The sequence below is a fragment of the Hemibagrus wyckioides genome, linkage group LG09 (assembly GCF_019097595.1).
Source record: "Hemibagrus wyckioides isolate EC202008001 linkage group LG09, SWU_Hwy_1.0, whole genome shotgun sequence".
Taxonomy (NCBI): Eukaryota; Metazoa; Chordata; class Actinopteri; order Siluriformes; family Bagridae; genus Hemibagrus; species Hemibagrus wyckioides.
Genome location: NC_080718.1, coordinates 28,541,661 through 28,563,156, shown reverse-complemented (window position 1 = coordinate 28,563,156; position 21,496 = coordinate 28,541,661). Strand labels below are relative to the sequence as shown.

General features: G+C 42.4%; 1 protein-coding gene across 1 annotated transcript in view; it reads left to right on the top strand.

Annotated features, from left to right (window-relative positions):
• Nucleotides 1–20,952, top strand: part of grid1a (glutamate receptor, ionotropic, delta 1a) — a 262,107-nt gene extending 241,155 nt beyond the window's left edge. The window contains exons 9-16 of the mRNA XM_058399550.1: nucleotides 783–884; nucleotides 5,638–5,835; nucleotides 6,292–6,616; nucleotides 6,743–6,881; nucleotides 9,400–9,595; nucleotides 13,419–13,585; nucleotides 14,720–14,942; nucleotides 19,944–20,952. Of these exons, the coding sequence (XP_058255533.1) occupies nucleotides 783–884; nucleotides 5,638–5,835; nucleotides 6,292–6,616; nucleotides 6,743–6,881; nucleotides 9,400–9,595; nucleotides 13,419–13,585; nucleotides 14,720–14,942; nucleotides 19,944–20,339 (1,746 nt within the window). The 3' untranslated portion in view covers nucleotides 20,340–20,952. The remainder of the gene's footprint in view (nucleotides 1–782; nucleotides 885–5,637; nucleotides 5,836–6,291; nucleotides 6,617–6,742; nucleotides 6,882–9,399; nucleotides 9,596–13,418; nucleotides 13,586–14,719; nucleotides 14,943–19,943) is intronic.
• The last annotated feature ends 544 nt before the right edge of the window (nucleotides 20,953–21,496 follow it).

The following is a 21,496-nucleotide window of genomic DNA, read 5'->3' as shown; positions in this document are numbered from 1 at the left end:
CAGGGAGGTTTTTTTTTTCATCACCACCTCAGGCTTCTCATTAGGGATAAATATTATTTTAATTTTGAATTAAATGTTTCTTTATTTCTGTAAAGCTGCTTTTAGCAATCTAAGGATTTCCTCTAGTCTGCTCTACAGCCTGGTTATAACACTGTGCAGTGTAGTATGTTTAATGCGGCTGGCTATTATTCTGAAACCTCTCCAATAAGCCAACAACACTTAACATTGACCTGCTTTTATTTTTCGCATTTACCCGAGAATAAAAACTGAAATAATTCTCTTAATACAGGAAGCATATTCTGAACACTGCTTATTGTGTCTCCTGGAATACTGATGAAAGCGATACTTCATGCAAATGGAGTACTTCAATCTAAAGCAGAAGTACTCATGCTGCATTTCCGAGCACGCTGACTTGAAAAAAATCATTCATTCTCAGTAATGCTGATGTCAGTAATGCTAATGTCTGTGTTACGACCTGTGCTTAGTTCCTTGGAAGTTTCCAGAAACCTCGATGAAAATTTCTGCACCTTAATTCACTTTGACATTTGTTTTTATAGTGCTGATGTTCTTGATAGCCTTGTTGACATTTTATTTTATGAGCTATCTTTCTTTCTGTCTCTCTCTCTCTCTCTCTCTCTCTCTCTCTCTATCGGTCTCTGTCTCTCTTTCCTCTCTCTTTCTCTCTATCTTCTCTCTCTCCTCTGTATCTCTATCTCTCTTTATCTCTCTCTTGCTATCTGCCACTCTCTCTCTCTCTCTCTCTCTCTCTCACACACACACAGTTAGCAGTCTGGGACTCCTTCCGTGGCATGAACGGTAGTTTGAAGGAAAGCAAAGTGGACAGCGGGATGCAAGGGGTTTTGCTGAGAGTCGCCACGTTACTGGTACGTAATTTAACACTCTATTAAACAAAATTGAGTGTGAAATATTTCAGAACAACCCTTCAGAGGGAATTTCCAAGTGATTAACTGATTAATAAACACAATTCCAGGCTCGGTAAACATCTGGATCGTAATTCTCACACCTGAGCTCGAGACATGTCTCCATATTTCTCAGGACTGAGCTGTGTTGAGAAGTTGAAAAAAAAAAAACAGTGTGTTTTCTTTTCTTTCACTTCATATATGTCAAGTCTGTGACACACCAAAGGAGCTTAAAAATAAAATAAAAGCTTCAGTTCAGAGCTTGGCCCGGAATCATCTGCTGTGTTCTACAGGAAAGAAGATTTAGTACACTGCTTCCCAAACCTTGTAGAATGATATGACATGGATATGAAGCATGTCATCCAGTTACTGACCCACCTGCAGGAGCCGGGGTGACAGGAACAGCAGTGACAGGAACCACAATGACAGCCTTATCAGGCTGCAGAGACAGCAGTAATAAAGTTACACAAAGATAGCAAAAGTCCACAATATGGCTAATGCTTCTTAACCCCTTTCTCCTTCCCTGTGACCCTACCAGTGATCTCTCTCTCTCTGTCTCTCTCACAAAAACAACAATGACACACCTGGACATTCCAGAGATATAAATTGCTATGAATTGGTGTGCTATAATGGCTGAGAACTGCGATCAGTCTTCATCATTGAACAGTTATCTTCAACAAAATAGACATGATGTTAGAATTATAATGAATTCAGAAATAACGCTGATGCTCATATTCATAAGCTTCTGCACTTTTTGACCATATAGTACACAGTGTGTTACCCGGATGAGGATGGATTCCCTTTTCACTCTGGTTCCTCTCATCATCTGAAAGACCTTTCCACAAAGGTCATCTCTGGCTTGCTTGTCAGGAATAAAGGTCTGGCCCTTGCCATGTTTTTGGCCCAAGAATGCATGTGGTCTGGGTAGTTTGAGTGATGCTAACGAGAGAAGTCCAGCTGGGGTTCCACACTCTATCTGCATGAAAGCCAGCTGGACCGTCCAGCAGTAAGAAGGCTTGCTTGTCAAGAATAAAGGTCTGGCCTTAGCTATGTGTCTGGCCCAAGAATGCATGTGGTCTGGGTAGTTTGAGTGATGCTAACGAAGGAAGTCCAGCTGGTGTTCCACACTCTATCTGCATGAAAGCCAGCTGGACCATCCAGCAGCAAGACGAGCAGTGCTGGAGCCGGTTTTCTGACCCTAGAAGGACATCGGTGATAGTGTGCAGAAGTGAGATAGTAGGAAAAGGAGCAGTCCTTCACAGTCATACAGAGATTGTGAAGGAGTTGCTGAGACTCCATCCTGAAAAGACAGAGAAGGTGATTGAAAGGATGGTGCTGGAACAATTCATTGCTCTTATCTCACTTATTGAAGGGAACTTGCTTCAGGCTTAGGAGAGGAGGCAGAGGCTCAATAATATGTGCTCCCACCTTATTATAGTCCTCATGTCACTCTTCACCTCTAGGTCAAGGTCACACAGCATCTTGAGGAATTCAGCTATGAGGTACCATAAATGGACACAGCAGACTTGCCACCTTAATCTCCTCAAACACTGGAGAGAGGCATTGCCTTTAATAATATCTGATTGAGTCACATTTGATTGAGACGCATGGTCTGGTATTAGATATTAGGAATGTAATATTAGAGACGTGCTCGTGCCCAAACTGGATGGAGCGCTCTGTTTCTCTGTAGACTAATACAAGGTGAATGCTAATTGTAAATTTGATGCCTATCCAATGGATGACATCATAGATTGGCTGGACATGGGCTCATTTTTCTTCCGTCTCTGGATTTAACAAAAAAAACTATTGGCATAGTACCCTGACTGTTTGGATTACACCAATAGTTTGCTGTGTTCTCTGAGGGTGATACTCAGGAAATTGTAAAAGCATTATAATAAATGAGTTTGCAAATACACAGTGGGATGCACCCTTTGACTCTGAGAATGCCGGGCTATTCCTTAAGATTTTTACTGAGAGAACATAGTGCCATTAGGAGTATTTTGTAATGAATATACCAGTTTAATTAAAGGAGATTGAGAGGTGAATAATAACTTTCTTTTTATGTCATGTTCAGGTTTATTGCAAGGATGTGGTTTAAAAAGGAGATGCGTTACATTTGGCAGATGCTCTTATCAAGAGCTACTTAGATTTGTACGTGTGGTAGCTTAGTGGTGAAGGTATTGGACTGCTCTTTAGAAGGTTGTGAGTTCAAATCCCTGGTCCACTAAGGTCCAACTGCTGGGCACCTGAGCAAGACTCTTAACCCTCAATTGTTCAGTTGTATAGAATTAGATAAATTGTAAGTTGCTCTGGATAAGGGTGTATGCCAAAGGTAAATTTATACAACTGAGCATTTGATGGTTATGGGCCTTGCTCAGGGGCAGTTTGGTGGTCATGGGATTTGAAATTAAAACCTTCCAATAAGTAATCCAGCACCTTATCCATTGAGCTACCACTACCATTTACAATTACACAAAATGACCTTAAAAATGTTCCACTAATCAGTAAACAACAGATGTCCAGTAAGAGTAGTTTCAGTCCCTGATTATGAGTGTGGACTTTTATGATCTACAGTCTGTCCATTTTGACCTGATAGCAGTTTGGACTCCTTTTTATGATGCTGTTTTGATTTTTCTCAACTGATGAATTTCCCGACCCCATTTTTTTGGCACCCGGGGAGTTTATCCTCCTGGTCAAGAAGTTTGTGTAAGCACTTCAGTGAGTCTCTCTGCCTACCAAATGCCATGAATGTAAATGTAAATGTAAGATTCCTGTGTCCTTGTGGGTGAATATTATGGAGGCATATTTTACATCTGGCACCAAATTGTTTTTCTCTCTGGGCTCAGGAGACCTCCTGTCCTCATGTCTTTTTTTTGCAGCAGATAATTCATTCTCAGCATGTACTGTGTGTAGGTGTTTTCTTGTTTTGCTTAGGAAGGTGTGGGTTCAGCTTGTGGCCACCTTCATCCCCTCTCCATTCTCTTCTGTCTTTGTTGATGATTTTGTTGGATTACTCACTGCAGAAAATTCATATTATTTCATGTTTTCATGTATTCCCAGAAGACTGTATCAGAATTTGGGTGCAATAAAAGAAAAACCTCTTCCAATAACGGAGCTATGATTGATCCTCAGGAATAACAGTAGACTGAGAGAAGTGCTCAGCAAGAGAGATCCTGCTTCAGGAGATCAGCAAGCACCAGATTTAAAACCTATAGAGATATGTTTATAGAAATACAGAGATCTAAACACTCTATATTTTTATTGAAGAAGCAGCAGGGCAGTCCAATACGTTACTATACTTCATAAGAGCATAGGGATAGAGAATAAAGGATATCTTAATCTTATCTTTGGATAATCTTAATCCAGTGTCTCCTCTTCTTGTGTTGTTGCTAGATGACTAAAGGTACTTGTGGTCATTAATTTGACTGTAGATTGAGTATTAAGTAGTCTTTAGGATTTGCTTATGCTGTCAATGGTATCATTCCATGCCAAAGGGCTTGGGAGAGATTTCTAGAATGCCTCTCTTCAGCCACAGAGGTCATGACTGTAAATGATTTTCCTAGCAGAATAAATTGCTTGGGCATTTTAGGATATTACATGCTGCTTGGATTATGAACATTTCACTCGGGGCTATGGAATGTCACTTCTACTGGACTGCTGCATGTTCTTTCTCCTGACCTGTTTTCTCCTACCATTCCCCAGGCCCTTCTTGTGGCTTGGTGTTATGATGGTGTATCGAGCTTTGCCCACAGCCATTGTCATTAAATTTCTAAAATCTTTACGTTCACCTTCCATTTTTACCCCATCCTCACCACTACACCAGTCTGGACCAAGGCTTCAAGATAGAACCCAAGCCGTTTTTGAACAAGCTACTGCTATTTCTCACAGATTTTCACTGATAAGGTCAGAACCCTATTGATCAGGTGGGTTTAGGAATCGTTCAAACATCTTCCCCAAGGACATGATTGGATGGTGTAGAATCTCCTCTATTCAGGAAGATGGATCATGATTATTGATTAGTTATAACTCAACCAGGGTGAGGTCATCATCTCCTGCAAACCCTTCTGTAATGACCTGCTACCTGTACGGTCATCAATTAATGCAGTGTTAACATGCTGTACTACACCAAAAGGGGTGAATGGACTTCTACAATCCATCTCTGTTAAGTTCCAAGTAGTCCATAATAAGGTCTTTGAACTTTCTTCATTATGTGTTGCAAGTCTAGGGCCATTTACAAAAGCTTATTTCACATTTTAAGTCCAACCACTGTATAACCTTCTTATCTCTGGGGCCTCACTGACCTGCTTAAGGAAACCAAGACATCTCTTTACAAATTTCAAAAATCACGTGTTTGTGTTGCAGTAAGTAAGTGTGGGTTTTAGATCAGCTCTGTAAACATTCCCGCTTTGTCCTTTTTGTGTTTGTTCTCAGTAAACAAACATTGGTTTATTTAACATTTTCCTTTCATCAGCTCAATTTCCATCTTAATAAGACTGTTTCCTCCGCCATGGCAACAGTAACACAAAACTCTGAGATTCATTTAATCTTAGCTCATATGCTTCCTGTTGAGCTATAGCAGCCAAATATGATCTGACTTTTAAATTATTCTAATGGCTTGTCAAACTGTGCTAATTGCAGTGCTAATACAGCTAATATCAGAACAGGGTTAACTGAGCTGCCAGACAGGCTAACTGTGTGGTTTTATGGTGTATTTCAGGAAGAGCCCTTTGTGATGGCAGCGGAGAGCACTCTTGGACAACCCAAGCGATATAAAGGTTTCTCCATCGACGTGTTGGATGCTCTGGCCAAGACACTTGGCTTCAAATATGAGATTTATCAGGTTGCAGATGGAAAATATGGCTCGCCTCAGCCCAATGGCTCCTGGGACGGTCTGATTGGGGAACTCACCAACAAGGCAATCAGAATTGACCAATCACCACCAATTATTCTGAGCCTAGATTAGCTTGGATTTTGTTTTTTTATTTAAAGCATTTTTTTATTTTATTTTTATTTTTCATCTCATTTTAAATTTGATAAATAAATTTGATTAAATAAAATTATTTTATTCTTAGTGTATCAGTGTCCAGTCCTGTGTCCTGTATAACATCATTTATGTTCACACTAGCAGGTGAAAAGTTGCTTGAGCAGTTTGCCTCTTGTGGGCCATTACTATTGGTGCTTGTGGGTGTGGACTGTTCAGCAGCACTGTGCCATGTTGTACACATTCATAGAAATAAATAGTCACCTGTTGCCTTGTTGCTTGCAAGTGATAACACAGGGACACAGCTCCTTAGGGATACTACAGAGAGACAGAGACAGCTTACTGATTGTGTGTATTGTTTGTTTGTGTGTAATGTTGTGCGTCATCCAGAGGGCAGACATGGCAATTGCAGCAATCACCATCACTCCAGAGCGGGAGGGTGTGGTTGACTTCACCAAGCGCTACCTGGATTACTCTGTAGGGATCCTAATGAGTAAGTCAGTGGAGAAGCTGTCCATCTTTTCACTCCTTGCGCCCTTTGACCTTTCGGTGTGGGTGTGTCTCTGTGCTGCCGTGCCCGTGGTAGGAGTGATGATCTTCATCCTGCGCCGTGTTCAGACTGTCTGTTCACGCCAAAGCGCCGCCACGGTCAACACTGCCAACACCAGCCTACTGAACACAGTGTGGATCGTTTATGGAGCCTTCACTCAGCAAGGTAACACACACACACACAGAAACACACACACATACACACACGTTACAATGGCTTGCTAAACTGGGACTATGGGAACTATATGAATTATAAGAAGTACTTTAATTTTAGCTTGTGTGTGTGTTTCAGGTGTGGATTCAGTGGTTGCCTCAGTATCAGTGAGGATTGCATTGGGAAGCTGGTGGCTCTTCACGCTCATCGTGTGTTCATCGTACACAGCTAATCTTACAGTGTACCTCACAACACACAGACTGGATAACACAGTCAGGTACGACACACACTCTTAGTGGAACTTTTCCCAGTTGTCCCAATTGATAGACACTAGGCAGAACTGCTCAAAACTTGACAGGAATCAGGCTAAATTTCATAAAGGACATAAACAAGAAGGAGATCATCACTTGAAAGCAATTCACTACATGTTAAAGAATTTCACTACACGTCATAATGTGTATGATTTTGTATGTGACGAATAAAATTTGAATTTGAAGCAGAGGTCAAGTGATGATCCAGTAAAGATTATGGAAAAGAAGACACACAGGATGATGGTGAATATTAGAAAAGTATAGCAGAGATGATGACGAAGGAAATAATTGAGCAGATCAGGAGGGGATCCAGTAGAGCTTATGGGGAGAGACAAAACAGGAGGTCAGGAGAAGATAACGGAGGAGATTAGGAGGTAAGTCATGGAAGAGGTCAGAAAATGATAATGGAGAAGATCAAGGGGTGATCCGGTAGAGCTTATGGAGGAGATCAGAGAGGATATTAGGAGAATCAAAATGAGATCATTCAGGAGATTAAGAGATGACAATTGATGGTGAATTACTAGGCAGGACATAATGAAGGAGAAGTGTGGAAAGGGGTGTTTTGAATGTTGAAGAGCTTGTTGCTTGTGTATAGTTTTATACCTGCATGTTTTAGGATGAGCTGGATGTGGTGGATCCTCAACATACTATATAATGTGATCCAAGGTGAGAGGCAACTGATCCCTGGAGAACACACTGAGATACTGCAGCAGCAGCAGATTTGTTGTGAGCAATCGCAACAAAAATGTCTGCTAGTGTGACAACAAGCCAACTGCTGAGTCTGTAACTCTAACGGCTTAAAGAAATGCCATGACTTATCAGATCAAAGGCAGTACAGTGAGAGCAGGCAGGAAATATGTATTTGATTTTTTAATGATTAGATTAAAGATGACTCAGTTAGAGAAATATCTGGTTCAAACTTGTCATGGAGGAGATCAAGAAGGGGATTAGCTGGAGATCATGGAAGAGATCAGTAGAAAATCATGGGAGAGAGCCGACTGAACTCCTAGAGATCAGCTAGAGGTTGTGCAGTAAATCAGCAAGGAGAACAGGCAGCAAATGTGGAGGAGATCCGGTGGAGGTCATTGAAGACAACGAGTGGAGATCACGGAGGAGATCATGGAGATCAGGTGAAGATCATGGAAGACATCGGCTGGAGGTTGTGGAGTAAATCAGCAAGGAGAACAGTTAGTGAATGTGGAGGACATCAGGTGGAGATCACAGAGGAGATCAGTAAATCAGCAAGGAAAACAGTTAGTGAATGTGGAGGACATCAAGTGGAGATCACAGAGGAGATCAGCAGGAGATCATGAAAGACAACAAGTGGAGATCATGGAGACCAGGTGAAGATCATGGAAGACATCAGCTGGAGGTTGTGGAGAAAATCAGCAAGGAGAAGAGATGGTGAATGTGAAGGACATCAGGTGGAGATTACAGAGGAGATCAGCAGGAGATCATGGAAGACAACTAGTGGAGATCATGGAGATCAGAGATCATGGAATACATCAGCTGGAGGTTGTGGAGTAAATCGGCAAGGAGAACAGATAGTGAATGTGGAGGACATCAGCAGGAGATCTCAGAGGAGATCAGTAGTAGATCATGGAAGAGCTCATATAGATTAGATGAAGATCATGGAAGATATCAGCTGGAGGTTGTGGGAATGTGGAGGACATCAGGTGGAGATCACAGAGTAGATCAGCAGGAGATCATGGAAGACAGCTGGAGGTTGTGGAGTAAATCAGCATGGAGACTAGAGTGGAGAACAGAAGGAGATCAAGTAAGAGACCATAAAGGATTTCAAGAAGGAGATCAAGTGAAAGAAGTGGGTGAGAGAATGGGAAATATGGTAAGATGGATGGAAACCTGAGGGAGGAGACAGTAGGGCGTAGCATTAGACTTGCAGTGAAGTGAAGCACTTGAAATGTCATAGGATGTGTAACAAGTTCTGATTGGTCACCTGGGCTGATGGGGCTGAACTGGTCACCTCAGTGACACGTGTTTCACATGCTTGAGCAGCAGCAGAAGTCTTACCTCTGGTTAGATGGGTGTCTAACTGACCCTGTGAAATTACACGTTTATATAAATATCCATAACTTCCTACTTGAAGACTTTTATATATAGTTTCCAATATGACAAATCCTTCATTATCGTTCATTAAACAGTCTTGACCGGTCAGTTGTTGTTATTCTGATCAGTCCTGAGGTTCGGACGCATGTCTCATGCACTCGATTAACAAATCCAATTATCTGAGCCATTCTCATTAACGCAGAGTTAAATTAACACCATTGATGCACATCAGACTTCAACGACTTCAAGAAAACACTTTGCGCATTAATTGTTTTTCTGACACGTGTGTCATAGCGTTCACTTCACTTCATCTACAATTCTCCAGAGACTCCTGCCTGTCGTTCTAATGAAGCGATGAGAAATCCAGCCACGTTTCTAACACTCCTCTTCCCCTTGTGTGTGTGTGTGTGTGTGTAGGTCTCTGCAGGATCTGGCGCAGCAGTCAGGCGTTAATTACGGCACAGTCAGAGAATCAGCCGTGTTTGAATATTTCAAGATGAAGGGGACGAACCCGTTGGAGCAGGACAGCACATTCTCTGAGCTTTGGAGGACCATCAACAGACATCAAGGACGGGAAAACTGCGTCCACAGTCTGGCTGAAGGAATAAGAAAGGTAACACCCAGAGAGCTCTGTGATAAAGGTGTGACAAAGGGGAAGCCCTCAGTGTCTGTGGAAACATAAGGGATAAGGCTACGGATTCCGATTTGTGTGGTTTAGTGCTACAGAATAATGAGATAAAATAATCAACACTAATCGAGCTAATGTTTTATCGTGGTCAGGGTGGTGCTGGTGGTGGTGGTGCTGGTGGTTGTGGTGCTGGTGGTCAATCTGCAGCCTATCCCAGAAACACTAGGCATGAGGCAAGCACACCCATATGGAACACCATTCCTAGCTGTACATGTTGCACACACTCATTCACACACAGGCCCACAGACAGTCCACCAATTAGCAGGTTTTTTTGGCAGGTGGGAGAGAACCAGGGAATGGAGTAGGAGTATTGGTCAGTCAAACTTTCTGTGACAGTGGGTGGTTTTGGTCAGTCAAACTTTCTGTGAGAGTGGGGGGTATTGGTCAGTCAAACTTTCTTTGAGAGTGGGGGGTATTGGTCAGTCAAATTTTCTGTGAGAGTGGGGGGTATTGGTCAGTCAAACTTTCTGTGAGTGGGCGGTATTGGTCAGTCAAACTTTCTGTGAGTGGGTGGTATTGGTCAGTCAAATGTTCTCTGAGAGTGAGGGGTATTGGTCAGTCAAATGATCTGTGAGAGTGGGGGTATTGGTCAGATCAATGCAACAAATTTTAAACTTCAAACTTTCTGGTGCAGCAGGTGGCATTGGTCAAGAGTGTCTGTAGAAGCAACAGAATTTGGTAAACTTTCTGATGGAGCAGGTGGTGTTGGTCAGTCCTTCTGTGGGAGTGGGTGGTATTGGTCAAACTTTGTGTGAAAGCAGGTGGTATCGGTCAAGGGGATGATTTTGAATAGAACACTCCTACATACATATTAACACATTGTTCTACCTGGACATGAACACAGGATGTGAGACTGTCCTGTAGGCTTAAGAACCGGTCAGTTTTTGCTCTGAACCTTCAGATGACTATGACCCAATGCTGGTCCACACCCAGCACTTACTCTCGTGGGTTAGAGGCTGATTTGACCCTTGCCATTACATATGCAGGAAATGAAAAGAGATTACGGATGTGGGAGTGGACCTTGCTAGCTAGCTGTCTGGGTTTGAAATGGATTTAAAAATTATTACAGTCTGCCTTTGATTTTTCGACGGTGTAAAGGGAAACATCTCTGACACTGGAGTCTCCTTCCGTAACGTCTGAATCAATTTTTTTCTATTTAGCATATTTTACACTTTAGGATGAGAAATGTGCAGCGGTGACCTCTGCTTGACCTTGTGTAGATTAATGATGAGGTCAGGAAGGGCGCAGTTTATGGGCGGAGTCAGGAAGACATCAGGCAAGAGGACCGAGATGACCGAGCAGATGAGTAAGAATGAGTTTAACCGTGCTGTGTGTGTGTGTGTGTGTGTGTTTGTGTGCGTGCGTGGTGTAGGGTAAATGGGGAATGGGGTTTTTGCTGATGTGCTGCAGTCAGTAGATGTGATGCTCATAAAGTCGAGGCCTGAGAGTACTGTTAATGTGGCTGTCTGCCTTGCCTTTAGGCCAGAAGGCAGGTTTTCTCCAAGCGAGTCTGTAGGGAACAATAAAACAGAGCATTAGCATGCAGTAGATGCTAGTTTGCCCATTTGATTTGCTTCTTTTTTTGTCCTAAACGAGCTTCCTGCCAGGTGAGGAAACTGATAATCACCTTCCAGATGTTTTGTCTGTTGGGACCAGTATGTATCGATGATGTTTTCTAAAAAAAAAAAAAATCAGGGTTTGTTTATATTAGAAAGTGATTTCTATTTAATTTATTTATATTATTTGTTCTCGATCCTGATTGGTTGGTCGGTGTCGATTCATTTCCAGAGACGTGTATGGCTGCCTTAAACAGGTATATAATTGTGTGTCATTATTTTATGATTGTGGCGCCAGCGTTAAATGTAACTATAAATGGATACAAACTGATCCGTCATTTTTTTAACGAATGTAAAATGTTCTAATCCTCATCTTTTCTGTGAAACATGACGAACAAAATGTACTTGTTATCTTCAGGGTGGTGAGAGTTCCTCCTCTTCATCCCACTGCTGATTATTTTCCTCTAACAGCGTAACCCTGTCTCTTGTTCTCTTTTTATTCCTCGTACAGACCGCTAGCGATATTTCAGCAGCTAGTGAAGTCTCCTCTCAGGAAGTCTACATTGTTGCATCATTTTTTTTCTTCTGCTCTTTGCAGTAATGATTGCTGTGAATTACTGTGAATTACGATTACATGATCACCGGGGGATGGGGGGGGGTGGCAGACACGTGGCAGCTCAGGAACATTGAGTTTTACAGAATTCTTTGCTTCTGGATCAATAACACACATCCTATACATTGTAGCTTTAAGGACTGGGGTTTTTTTTCCTTTGGAAGTGTTTGGCTATTCAGAGAACAGAGAAATGTGGTGGGATTGAATATCTGAGTAAATTCCTCTGTGGATGTGTGAATACAATTTTCGATGAATTGTCTTGGAGATCGATTTGTTTATATGTTTTCGGTTCCCTGAAACACTTTAGTTCCTGTTCTTACATTATAGCAGCGATAAACAGCCAGTCTATCACCAGCCTCTCTGCTTACTCTACAAAAACACAGCTTTTCATGTTCCATCTTGACCTCTGACTGTTCTGACACTGGAGACTCCTCCCACAATATCTATGTCAGTGATTTCCCCATGAACAAGCTGTTGCTATAGTAACGATGTATTCGAATGAGCGCTTTGATGCAAATTAATCAACACCTTTCTGACCAATCACAGCCCAGAACTCAACATCGCTGCGGTGCAACAAAAGTTAACAAACTGTGTGAAGTGTTCTGGCCTCAGCAGCGAGATCGTTCAGAACAAGCTTTAAAACTTGGGATCATTAAATATTTAGGTCGACTTGGCCGTGAAAATTTCACCGTTCTCCAGGACAATGGAGATTTTATGGATAATTATAGAGGAGTTACACTTTTATCGAAAGGTTCAAGGGAACAAGCCTATTAAAACAAATTGTGATGAAAATTGAAAAGGGAATTTTTTTATCGTAGGCGCATGAAAATAAAATTAATTACACAATTGTGTTGAGAATAAAAAATATATTTCGGTGTATTTTTTTACCTAAACAGCTGCTTATTGTTTTCTAACCCAGTGTACAGGGAGGGAAAATAAAATAATCAGCTGATGTACACACACACACACACACACACACACTGAAAAGCCATCGCATGATCAGGAAACGCACAAATAAATCTCTTTTCCTTTGTGAGCGTGTTGAAAGAACATGATCCGATGAAATCCTGCACAACGTGCCAGATGACAGTCCGAGGAAAACTTTCATCGACCCAGCTCAGTGTCTGATGATTTCATTCATAAATGGCATCTGACAGCTAATTACAGACGCTGCGTGTGTGGTTTCTATTAGCGCTGTCTGGGGTTTGGTTTTTAAAGTGACATCGGGCTGCTTTTGTCAGTCTCTAAAATCCTGAGAAAACATGCGGTGAACGGAGATGCGGTCCAGACACAGGATAATACCAGGTGTGAACGGCTGTCTGTCTCGTCTGTTCACTCGTGCTTGGAATGTCTGACACGAGAGTGAGAGAGAGAGAGAGAGAGAGAGAGAGAGGCATGCCGATAAAGCTATCATGAATTCAAATGACAGACAGAGAGAGAGAGAGAGAGAGATTGGTTGTTTTCTGTAGAATGTGCTGATAAAAGTCGTCCATAGGAAATGAAAGTCTTTCATACACTTTAAGAATCTCATTTCTGAACCGTGTGTGTGTGTGTGTGTGTGTGTGTGTGTATGTGTTAGGTAAAGCAGGAGGCGTATGTGTTCCTGTGGGACATGGCTGTGTTGGAGTACGCGGCTCTGACTGATGACGAGTGTTCACTCACGGCTGCGTCGGACCCACAACATACCAAAGGCTACGGCATCGCCCTCCAGCACGGCAGTCCTCACCGAGACATCCTCTCACACACGTCTGTCTCACCCCTCTATCTCTCTCTATTTCTGTCTGTCTGTCTGTCTGACTTTCCGTCTGGCAGCACAATGGTTCTCATCTAGACATCTTTCCTACCTGCCTGTCTGTCTGTCTGTCTGTCAGTCGTACTTCAGCATGGCAGTCCTCACTGAGACATTCTCTCACACACCTCTGTCTCACCCATTTTTCTCTATTTCTGTCTGTCTGACTCTTTGTCTGTCAGCACAATAGGGGTCATCTAGACATCTGTCTCACCTGTCTGCCGGTGTGTCTTTCCCACACATCTGTCTCACTTATTTGTCTGTGTGCCTGTCTCATCCATCTATCTCACTTGTCTGTCTGTCTATCCTCACTGAAACATCCTCTGACATATGCTTGCCTTACCCATCTGTCTGTCTCTCTGCCTGTCTGTCTCTCTATCTTTCACCAGCCATGACATCTTTTCACCCATATCTGTCTCACCTGCCTATCTGATTCTCTGTCTCATTCTGTCTGCCTGTCTGTGTCTCTTCCTTCCTGGCTCAGTCTCTGTGTCTGTCTGTCTGTCTGTCTGACTCTCTGTCTTGCAGCACAGTAGTTCTCATCTAGACATCTGTCTCACTTGTTTGTCTGTCTGTCTGTCTGTTATACTTCAGCATGGCAGTCCTCACCGAGACACATGTCTGTCTCACCTGTCTCCCTCTATTTCTTCTTTTGACTCTCCATCTGGCAGCACAGTAGTTCTCATCTAGACATCTGTTTCACCCATCTGTCTGTATGTCTGTGTCACCTGTCTCACTTGTGTGTCTATCTGTCTGTCTTTCTGTCATACTTCAGCATCGCAGTCTTCACCAAGACTCCTCTGACCTTTTCACCCACATCTGTCTCACCTACCTATCTGATTCTTGGTCTCTGTGTGTCTCTTTCTGCCTCTCTCTGTCTCTCTTTCTATCTCTCCCTTTCTATCTGTCTATCTGTCTCACTTGTCTTTCTGCCCCTTGTGATATTAAGCAGCAAATGCTTTTCAGTAACGAATGATTATTATGTGTGACCTTATAAACCCATTCATACAGTCTAACAGTGAATAACCCTTTTGTTCCTTATCATAAATGTGTGTGTGTTTGTGTGTGTGTGTGTTTGTGTGTGTGTGCAGGATCCTTGAGTTGCAGCAGCGGGGTGATGTGGATGTGTTAAAGCAGAAGTGGTGGCCACGTAAAGGTCGCTGTATTAACGAGCGCCGCTCTGAGAGTCGAGCTTTAACTCTACACGCTCTTTCTGGAGTTTTCTGTTTACTTGCTCTCGGTCTGTTCGTATCAGGCCTGGTGGGGGCGCTGGAGAGCTGGTACACACACACCCCATGCCGAGCACATACACAGGTAAACACCCACACACAAACACACCGTAACAAGTCTTCTTCATGCCACTGAAAAGATTTTGAATGGCTACAATGAGCATTTTAATCAAGAAAAGGGATCGTTTTAAGATTCTCAGCAGCAACTAAATCTGGAAGAGGTTTAGATTTGAGAATATAATAATAAGAAGAAGAAGGAATATCAATTGTACTACTGAAGAAGTCACTGTAATAAAACCCACAGAACTCCAGATGTTCAGTAGATAACAAAAAAGCTCTCAGGAAATAAAGGAACTTAACTGCTGCTTGTTGCTGGAGATAATCGAGCCTTTATCTAAAAGGCGAATCTTTCACCTAATAAAGTGTTCCAGTCCAATTCTTAAAATTTTAAAAGCACTAAATGTACAAAAGATGTGCTCTTAATGGTGCCCCTTTCAGTAAGGAAGAAGATTTGGGTATTTCAATTTCTGACTGTTGAACGATGACATTCACACACTGCTCCACGAGTCAAGAGGAAGGCTGATGGTCTGGAGTTCGTTAGTGAGTGCTGTGATGGAGTAGCAGTATATTAAGGTCATGAGCACAGCTTTGGTGAAAATTTGAGAGCTGAGTGAAGAAACTGGTCTTCTGGTTTAGTTGATTCAGCATCAGTGAAATTGTCATGGAAAAGAAATGGTCATGATTAAAAAGCCTGAAGTGTTAACCAGGTAAAAAAAAGTATGACCTGCTATTTGTGATGGTCTTTAATTGCATTACAATTAAATCACATGGTATTTTTAGTCGCTGAGGTGTTGTAAAGTGTGTATAAATGTTCACTAGACCTTGATTCCAGCTCAGTTTTTCTGTATAACCTTCCCTGAGGAGGTTTACTCTTGGACAGCAGATCTATTGTCTAGCTTAATTACCATGTATGTAGGGTTTTTGGGAGAAGTTGTGGCCCAGCGATAAAGCTACGGATCAGAAGGTCATAAGTTCAAGCTCTGGCACTGGCAAGCTTCCACTGCTGGACCTTTGAGCAACACTATTGACCCTTTCAGTTCCAGGGGCATCAGCTCAGGGCTGACCCAATGCTCTGACCCCAATAATATGAGATATGTGAGAAGAAGAAAAAAAGAATTTCACTGTACTTGTATAGCCTATGTCAGAATAAAGTAATAATCTTTGCAAGAAAAAATTGAAATGAAACCTTACCTAAATTCTAGTGGAGCCTATTCAGTTTGAGTTCAGGAGGAATTTTAAGACTCAGTGATTTTCATGGTAACTGTAGCTTCTGGTCTTTCTATCAAAGGAGTCTTTCAGGAAGTATTTTCTCATAGAAAGCAGTATGATGTGTCTCTCCTGCCCTTGGGATTAAGTGAGGGCTTAACAGGACCAGTCATCACTCCAGGATACATTCAAAACGTCTCCTCTCAGTGAGCTACACTCGCTGATCTGCTGTGATGCCTGGGAAAATACAGCTTTAATATTCACATGTTCATCTGATTGACACTTTGGAGTCGACAACCCAAGCATAGAGCCAACCAGGTGATGAATAAGAATCTGGCTCAAAGGGACAAAGATTCGATATCAGGTTCAAGATGAACTGGAGGCAGGCATTGATGGTGGCACTGATCCTGCCTCACTCCACGTTTGAGTTATTTTTTACTCTAGTACCTCTGCATGGTGCAATAGACATCAGCTTTGTTCAAGTGTATGCTATGGTCCCTCCCAAGACAAATGAAATTGCCCCAAGTGCATGATGCCCTTCATGGAGGAAATGGTCCAAGCAGATTGTAATTGAGATGAGATGCTCCAGCAAGGTCCCGCAATGTTAGCTTGAGAAGTCATCTTAACTCGTCCTGACAGTCTATCATCGAAAGCAAGCCTCCTCCTCCTCCTCCTCCTTTTGGTGTCTCTTTTTCAGCCTGAATGCAGAAGCCAGTGGCAGAGCAGTTTCTCTACCTCAGAACCATTAACCTGTGATTAACCTTCAGCAGGATGGTCAATAGCTTAGCATAACAGTGATCTATTCACTTCCATGCGACTACAGATTCTATTCAGTTTAATAGCAGAATAGTGCTCTTAATAAGAAACAGTGTCGCAAAGCAGCTTTACAGAAATCTGCATGTAGATTTATATTTAGATCCGAGATTCAAATCAGAGGAGACAATGGCAAGAAAACCTTGGAGATGATGTGATGATGTGTACAGGTGTAGAAGTGTAAAGGCAAATAGTACTCGGTGTATTCCATGTGAGCATATAGAGCCGAGTTGATGACTTCTGGATGTACCAATGAGATTATGTAAAGTACACTATGTGTTCAAAAGTATATGCACCCCTGACTATCACACCCATTTATTTTTGTTGAGCATCGCTTTAAGATCAAGATTTATTCCTCCTCTCTTCCGAGAAAATTTCCACTAGATGTTGGAGCATCACTGTGGGGATTTCTGTTCATTTCCATTTACATATTTCCATTTGGCAGACGGCCTTATTCAGAGCGACCTACAAAAGTGCTTCTGACAGTTTTTGTCAATGAATACATCGATATGGGGTCACAAGGTCACAGACTCAGAACAGTCTGAAACTCTGTTGAGAAGAAACACAGAAACAAATCCATAGACAACTTTGTTCAACATTTTTAAATGTCTTCATTCAGCTACAAGAGCATTAGTAAGATCAGATTCTGATGTCAGGATGTTGAGGAGACTCCAGGTCCAGTTCATCCCAAAGGTGATCAGTGGGGATGAGTCAGAGTTAGGGCTCTGTGCAGGACACTCTTCACTCCAACCTTCACTTCCATGCCATGTTGGCGGTTGTAGCTCAAATGTTTATGGTCTGGGTTGTTGATCACAATATCTCAAGCACTGCCAAGCTGCCACCATTGGGCCCTTGAGTAACGCCTGCAACCCCCCTGCTCCAGGGACATTGCATAATGGTTGACCCTGTGCTCTGACCCCAACCCTCCATGGATGGGATATGCGAAGAAAGAATCTGACTGTCTAGTAATGTATATGTGACAAATACATACAATACACATTGTACTGGGGCATAGTATATGTGACAATGCTCCTGAGCTGCTTTGTGCACAGGGGCATTGTCGTGCTGGAATAGGGTTTGGACTCTTAGTTCCAGTGAAGGGAAATGGTGAAGCTACAGCACAAGAGACGTTCGGTACAACAGGAGAAGAACCACATACGTGTGATGGTCAGGGGAGCACATACGTTTTGTCATATTGTGTATGTGGGTTGCCAGAATAGAATAATTTGAAAAGGGGTTAATCAAAAGTCTTTAAAGAGACTGTTTTTTGAAAATAGAAATGGTCTATCTGTGGGCATATGCCTCTCCCAGAGTACAGGGTGTGACAGGAAGGAAGGCTGTTATGGGGCAAAGGGGAACCATTAGGGCTAGAATTTAAACACGAGCATGCACTGAAGAAGAAAGCTTTGAGAAGCCTCAAGTGTGTTGTCAGAGTGAATAGGATGCCTGGGCTGCTCTAAAACACCACTGAGTGTACCATCGTATTCCAGTCTGGGACACACACAGTGTTCATCTCCAGCACTAACATGGCAAGCTGTTAAATCTGCGCTTATCAGGCATGCCGCAGAGCCGTGTAGATATCGATTGCTGGTTGTACGTCTTTATCCCTCGCTGTGCTCTCGTTCTTCTTACAGTCTCACCGTAACAATTCCAGAATATTAAGCTAGTGACTCCAACATGAAGTTCTTGAGGGGAGAACACACATACTGAGATATCAAAAAAAGCCTGAACAAATCAGCATTTATTAGCAAGAACACCAGGCAAGGGAAAGCTCCGGCATGCTGCCCGCTGTCTGGCTGTCCAATTAAAAGAAAAAAAACCCTAATGTGATTTAACTAAAAAAAGACTTTTTGACATGCATTAATAAAGACTATGAAGATAAATAAGCAAATGAGTATTTGTGTTGCTGGCAGGGTCAACTTTAATAAGCCATGTTTTTTATCCTCTCCTGACAATGTCTCCTGATAAAGCTTTGTGTTTTCTTCCTCAATCAAAAAGCCAGAATGACTTCGGGTAACATTTTGCCCAGGAGCTGTGCTGTGGAGCCAGGCTTGTATTTAGTTAGTGCTGTATTTTATCTAGTTTTGTCATTTCTTTCCACATCCCATCATATCCTTTATTCTGTAAATATAGTAAAAAAAATAAATACAATGTCCTCAGTCCATGAGATGTGTGTCTTGCAGCAGGTGGCATAAAATCCCAGCATGCCGCACAACATCAGCATGCTCCACTTCATCGAGCAATATATGAACCAAATGGAGCATGTTACATTTAAACAAACATATTAAATGAAAAGGTTTGTTTTATGAAAGACACAGTAGGGAGTAGAATCTAAAGAAGAAGAAAAAATAACAGTGACCATTATATCAGCAGCCTACTGTTGTCTGCTCGGCAACTGTTTCTGAAAACCTGGATGTGTTATCTGTTAGCAGTGTTCTTCTTGCAAAAGGGGAAGGCAAGTGCATAAACATAGAAAGACAATTTGGTGGCTCAGTGGTTAAAGCTTTGGGCTGCAGCTGGACCTTTGAGCAAGACCATTAATCCCTCATCTGCTCTGTTGCTTCCTGTCTCAGATCTGTGTTGGTTTGGATAAAAGTGTCAGCCAAATGAGTTGTGAGCTCATGTATATGGAAGAGGTCAATAGCACTCAAGGGGGTTACATTGCCCTGTGATGCAGCATGAGCAACAGTTTGAAAAGACTCATCTATGTCTCTAGCTATGTCTCTGGCTGGTGGGTGGGAACTGGCTGTTGACCAGATTGAAGGGGAAAACCCTAAAAACAGGTTCATAATAGACGACTTCCTGATGGGATGTGAAGTGGATTATGATGTCACGCTCCAGAGGTTCGGCTAGCGAGTGCTCTTTTGTGATCACATAGCCGTGACTGTAATGCAGCTCAACCCCCCAAACTGCTCACACTGCACGCTGATTGATTTAGCTCTACCTAATTAATGATGTGTGTCTATTGTGATAATGATGTGTGTCTCTGTATCCATCTGTCCCTCAGGATAAGGAGGTGGACCTGGAGCAGGTCCAGCAGCGCTTCAGTGGACTCATTAGTGATGATGATTTATCGCATAAACAGCTCCCTGCTTCGCCGCTGGACGTCTCCGCTCTAGACGTTGGCACCATATGCCAGCGCCAGGACTCCCATGACGCCATGTCCCCGTTTCCTCCCGGCGCCCTGTCCGTCCCTTCACTTTTTTCCGAAAGTGGTGTTGGGGGTGTTACCGGCAGAAACATGCCCCTCCCCCTCTCCAGCTCCACACTGCCCCCTCCCTCGCGCTGTAAACATCGGGCACCAAACGGAGGAATTTTACACCAAAGTCCCATGAAAATGCCAGTGAAATACCAGCCAGTGCCCAGCAGAACCATGGATACCAATCACGGCACCTCGATATGACATCACAGCACCATGATGTCATACACTGTAACAGAACTGTACCACCTGAGCCATCAGCTCCCAACAAATAACATGACTTTCGAATAAACTCGGTCTACAAATTCACTACCACATGTGAGCAGCTGAGCCACTGACTAAAGTAATGGCACCCCAGTATGACATTCAGTGTGCTAAATACAACAGCAACCAGCCAATCACAGACTTCTGGACACTTTACTGAGGAAATGAGGTCACGGAGGCAGGGTTTCCTATTCGTCCGAGACTCTGACCTTGTAAAACTGTGCATATCTGTAAATACCTGAACAGGTGGTGGAGTCAGAGTGTATTTTCAATATTCTAGATGTTTTTTGACTTTGGTATTAAAAGGTGTAAAATCTCTCTCTCTCTCTTTCTTTCTCTCTCTCTCTTTCTCTCTCTCTCCGTAAATAATATATATATATATACAGACGGTTTGTACATTTGGACCTAAGTGGATAAAGAGAATTCCTCACGGCTGTTTTCTAAATGCCAAACTGAAAGATTTGCCGTTTGCAGTAGGAGAGTCTTGATTAAAATGTTCATAAAACATTTTCTACAGTTATGCACACTCATGAGTTATAATTTTTTTTCCAAATAAAAAAGAATTTAAAAAATATGCTGTTTGTATCCCTGCGATGATGCTGTGTATACATCCATGTTCAATAATCAAAAGCAAAACAAAAGCGTGTGTGTGTGTGTGTGTTTTCCTACCCTTTAATCTCTCTCTCTCTCTCTGTCTATCTCTCTCTCAAAGACACACACACAAACACACACACCTCCTTAAAAACCATGTGAGACACTTTATCACTGCAGGATATAACACAAAATCTGCAGTTCTTCTTATCGGATTAACACTGTGTTAATTTGAGTGTTCATTTGCAGGTGTATGTGTATGTGTGTGTGTCTTGAATATATTTTCTCTTTGCAATGGTGAATAGAAACTGAAGATTAATGATTTTGCAGGTTAGTAGAACACACACACACACACACACACTATAGAACTCTGAGACATTTACAGATGACTTTATGTTTAATGGTTTATGTTTACTTGTTTGCTGTTGTTTATTATTTAATAATTAATAGGCCAGGTTGGACAGCCACACACCCCCATGACCACACCCCCAACCCCAGGGTCACAC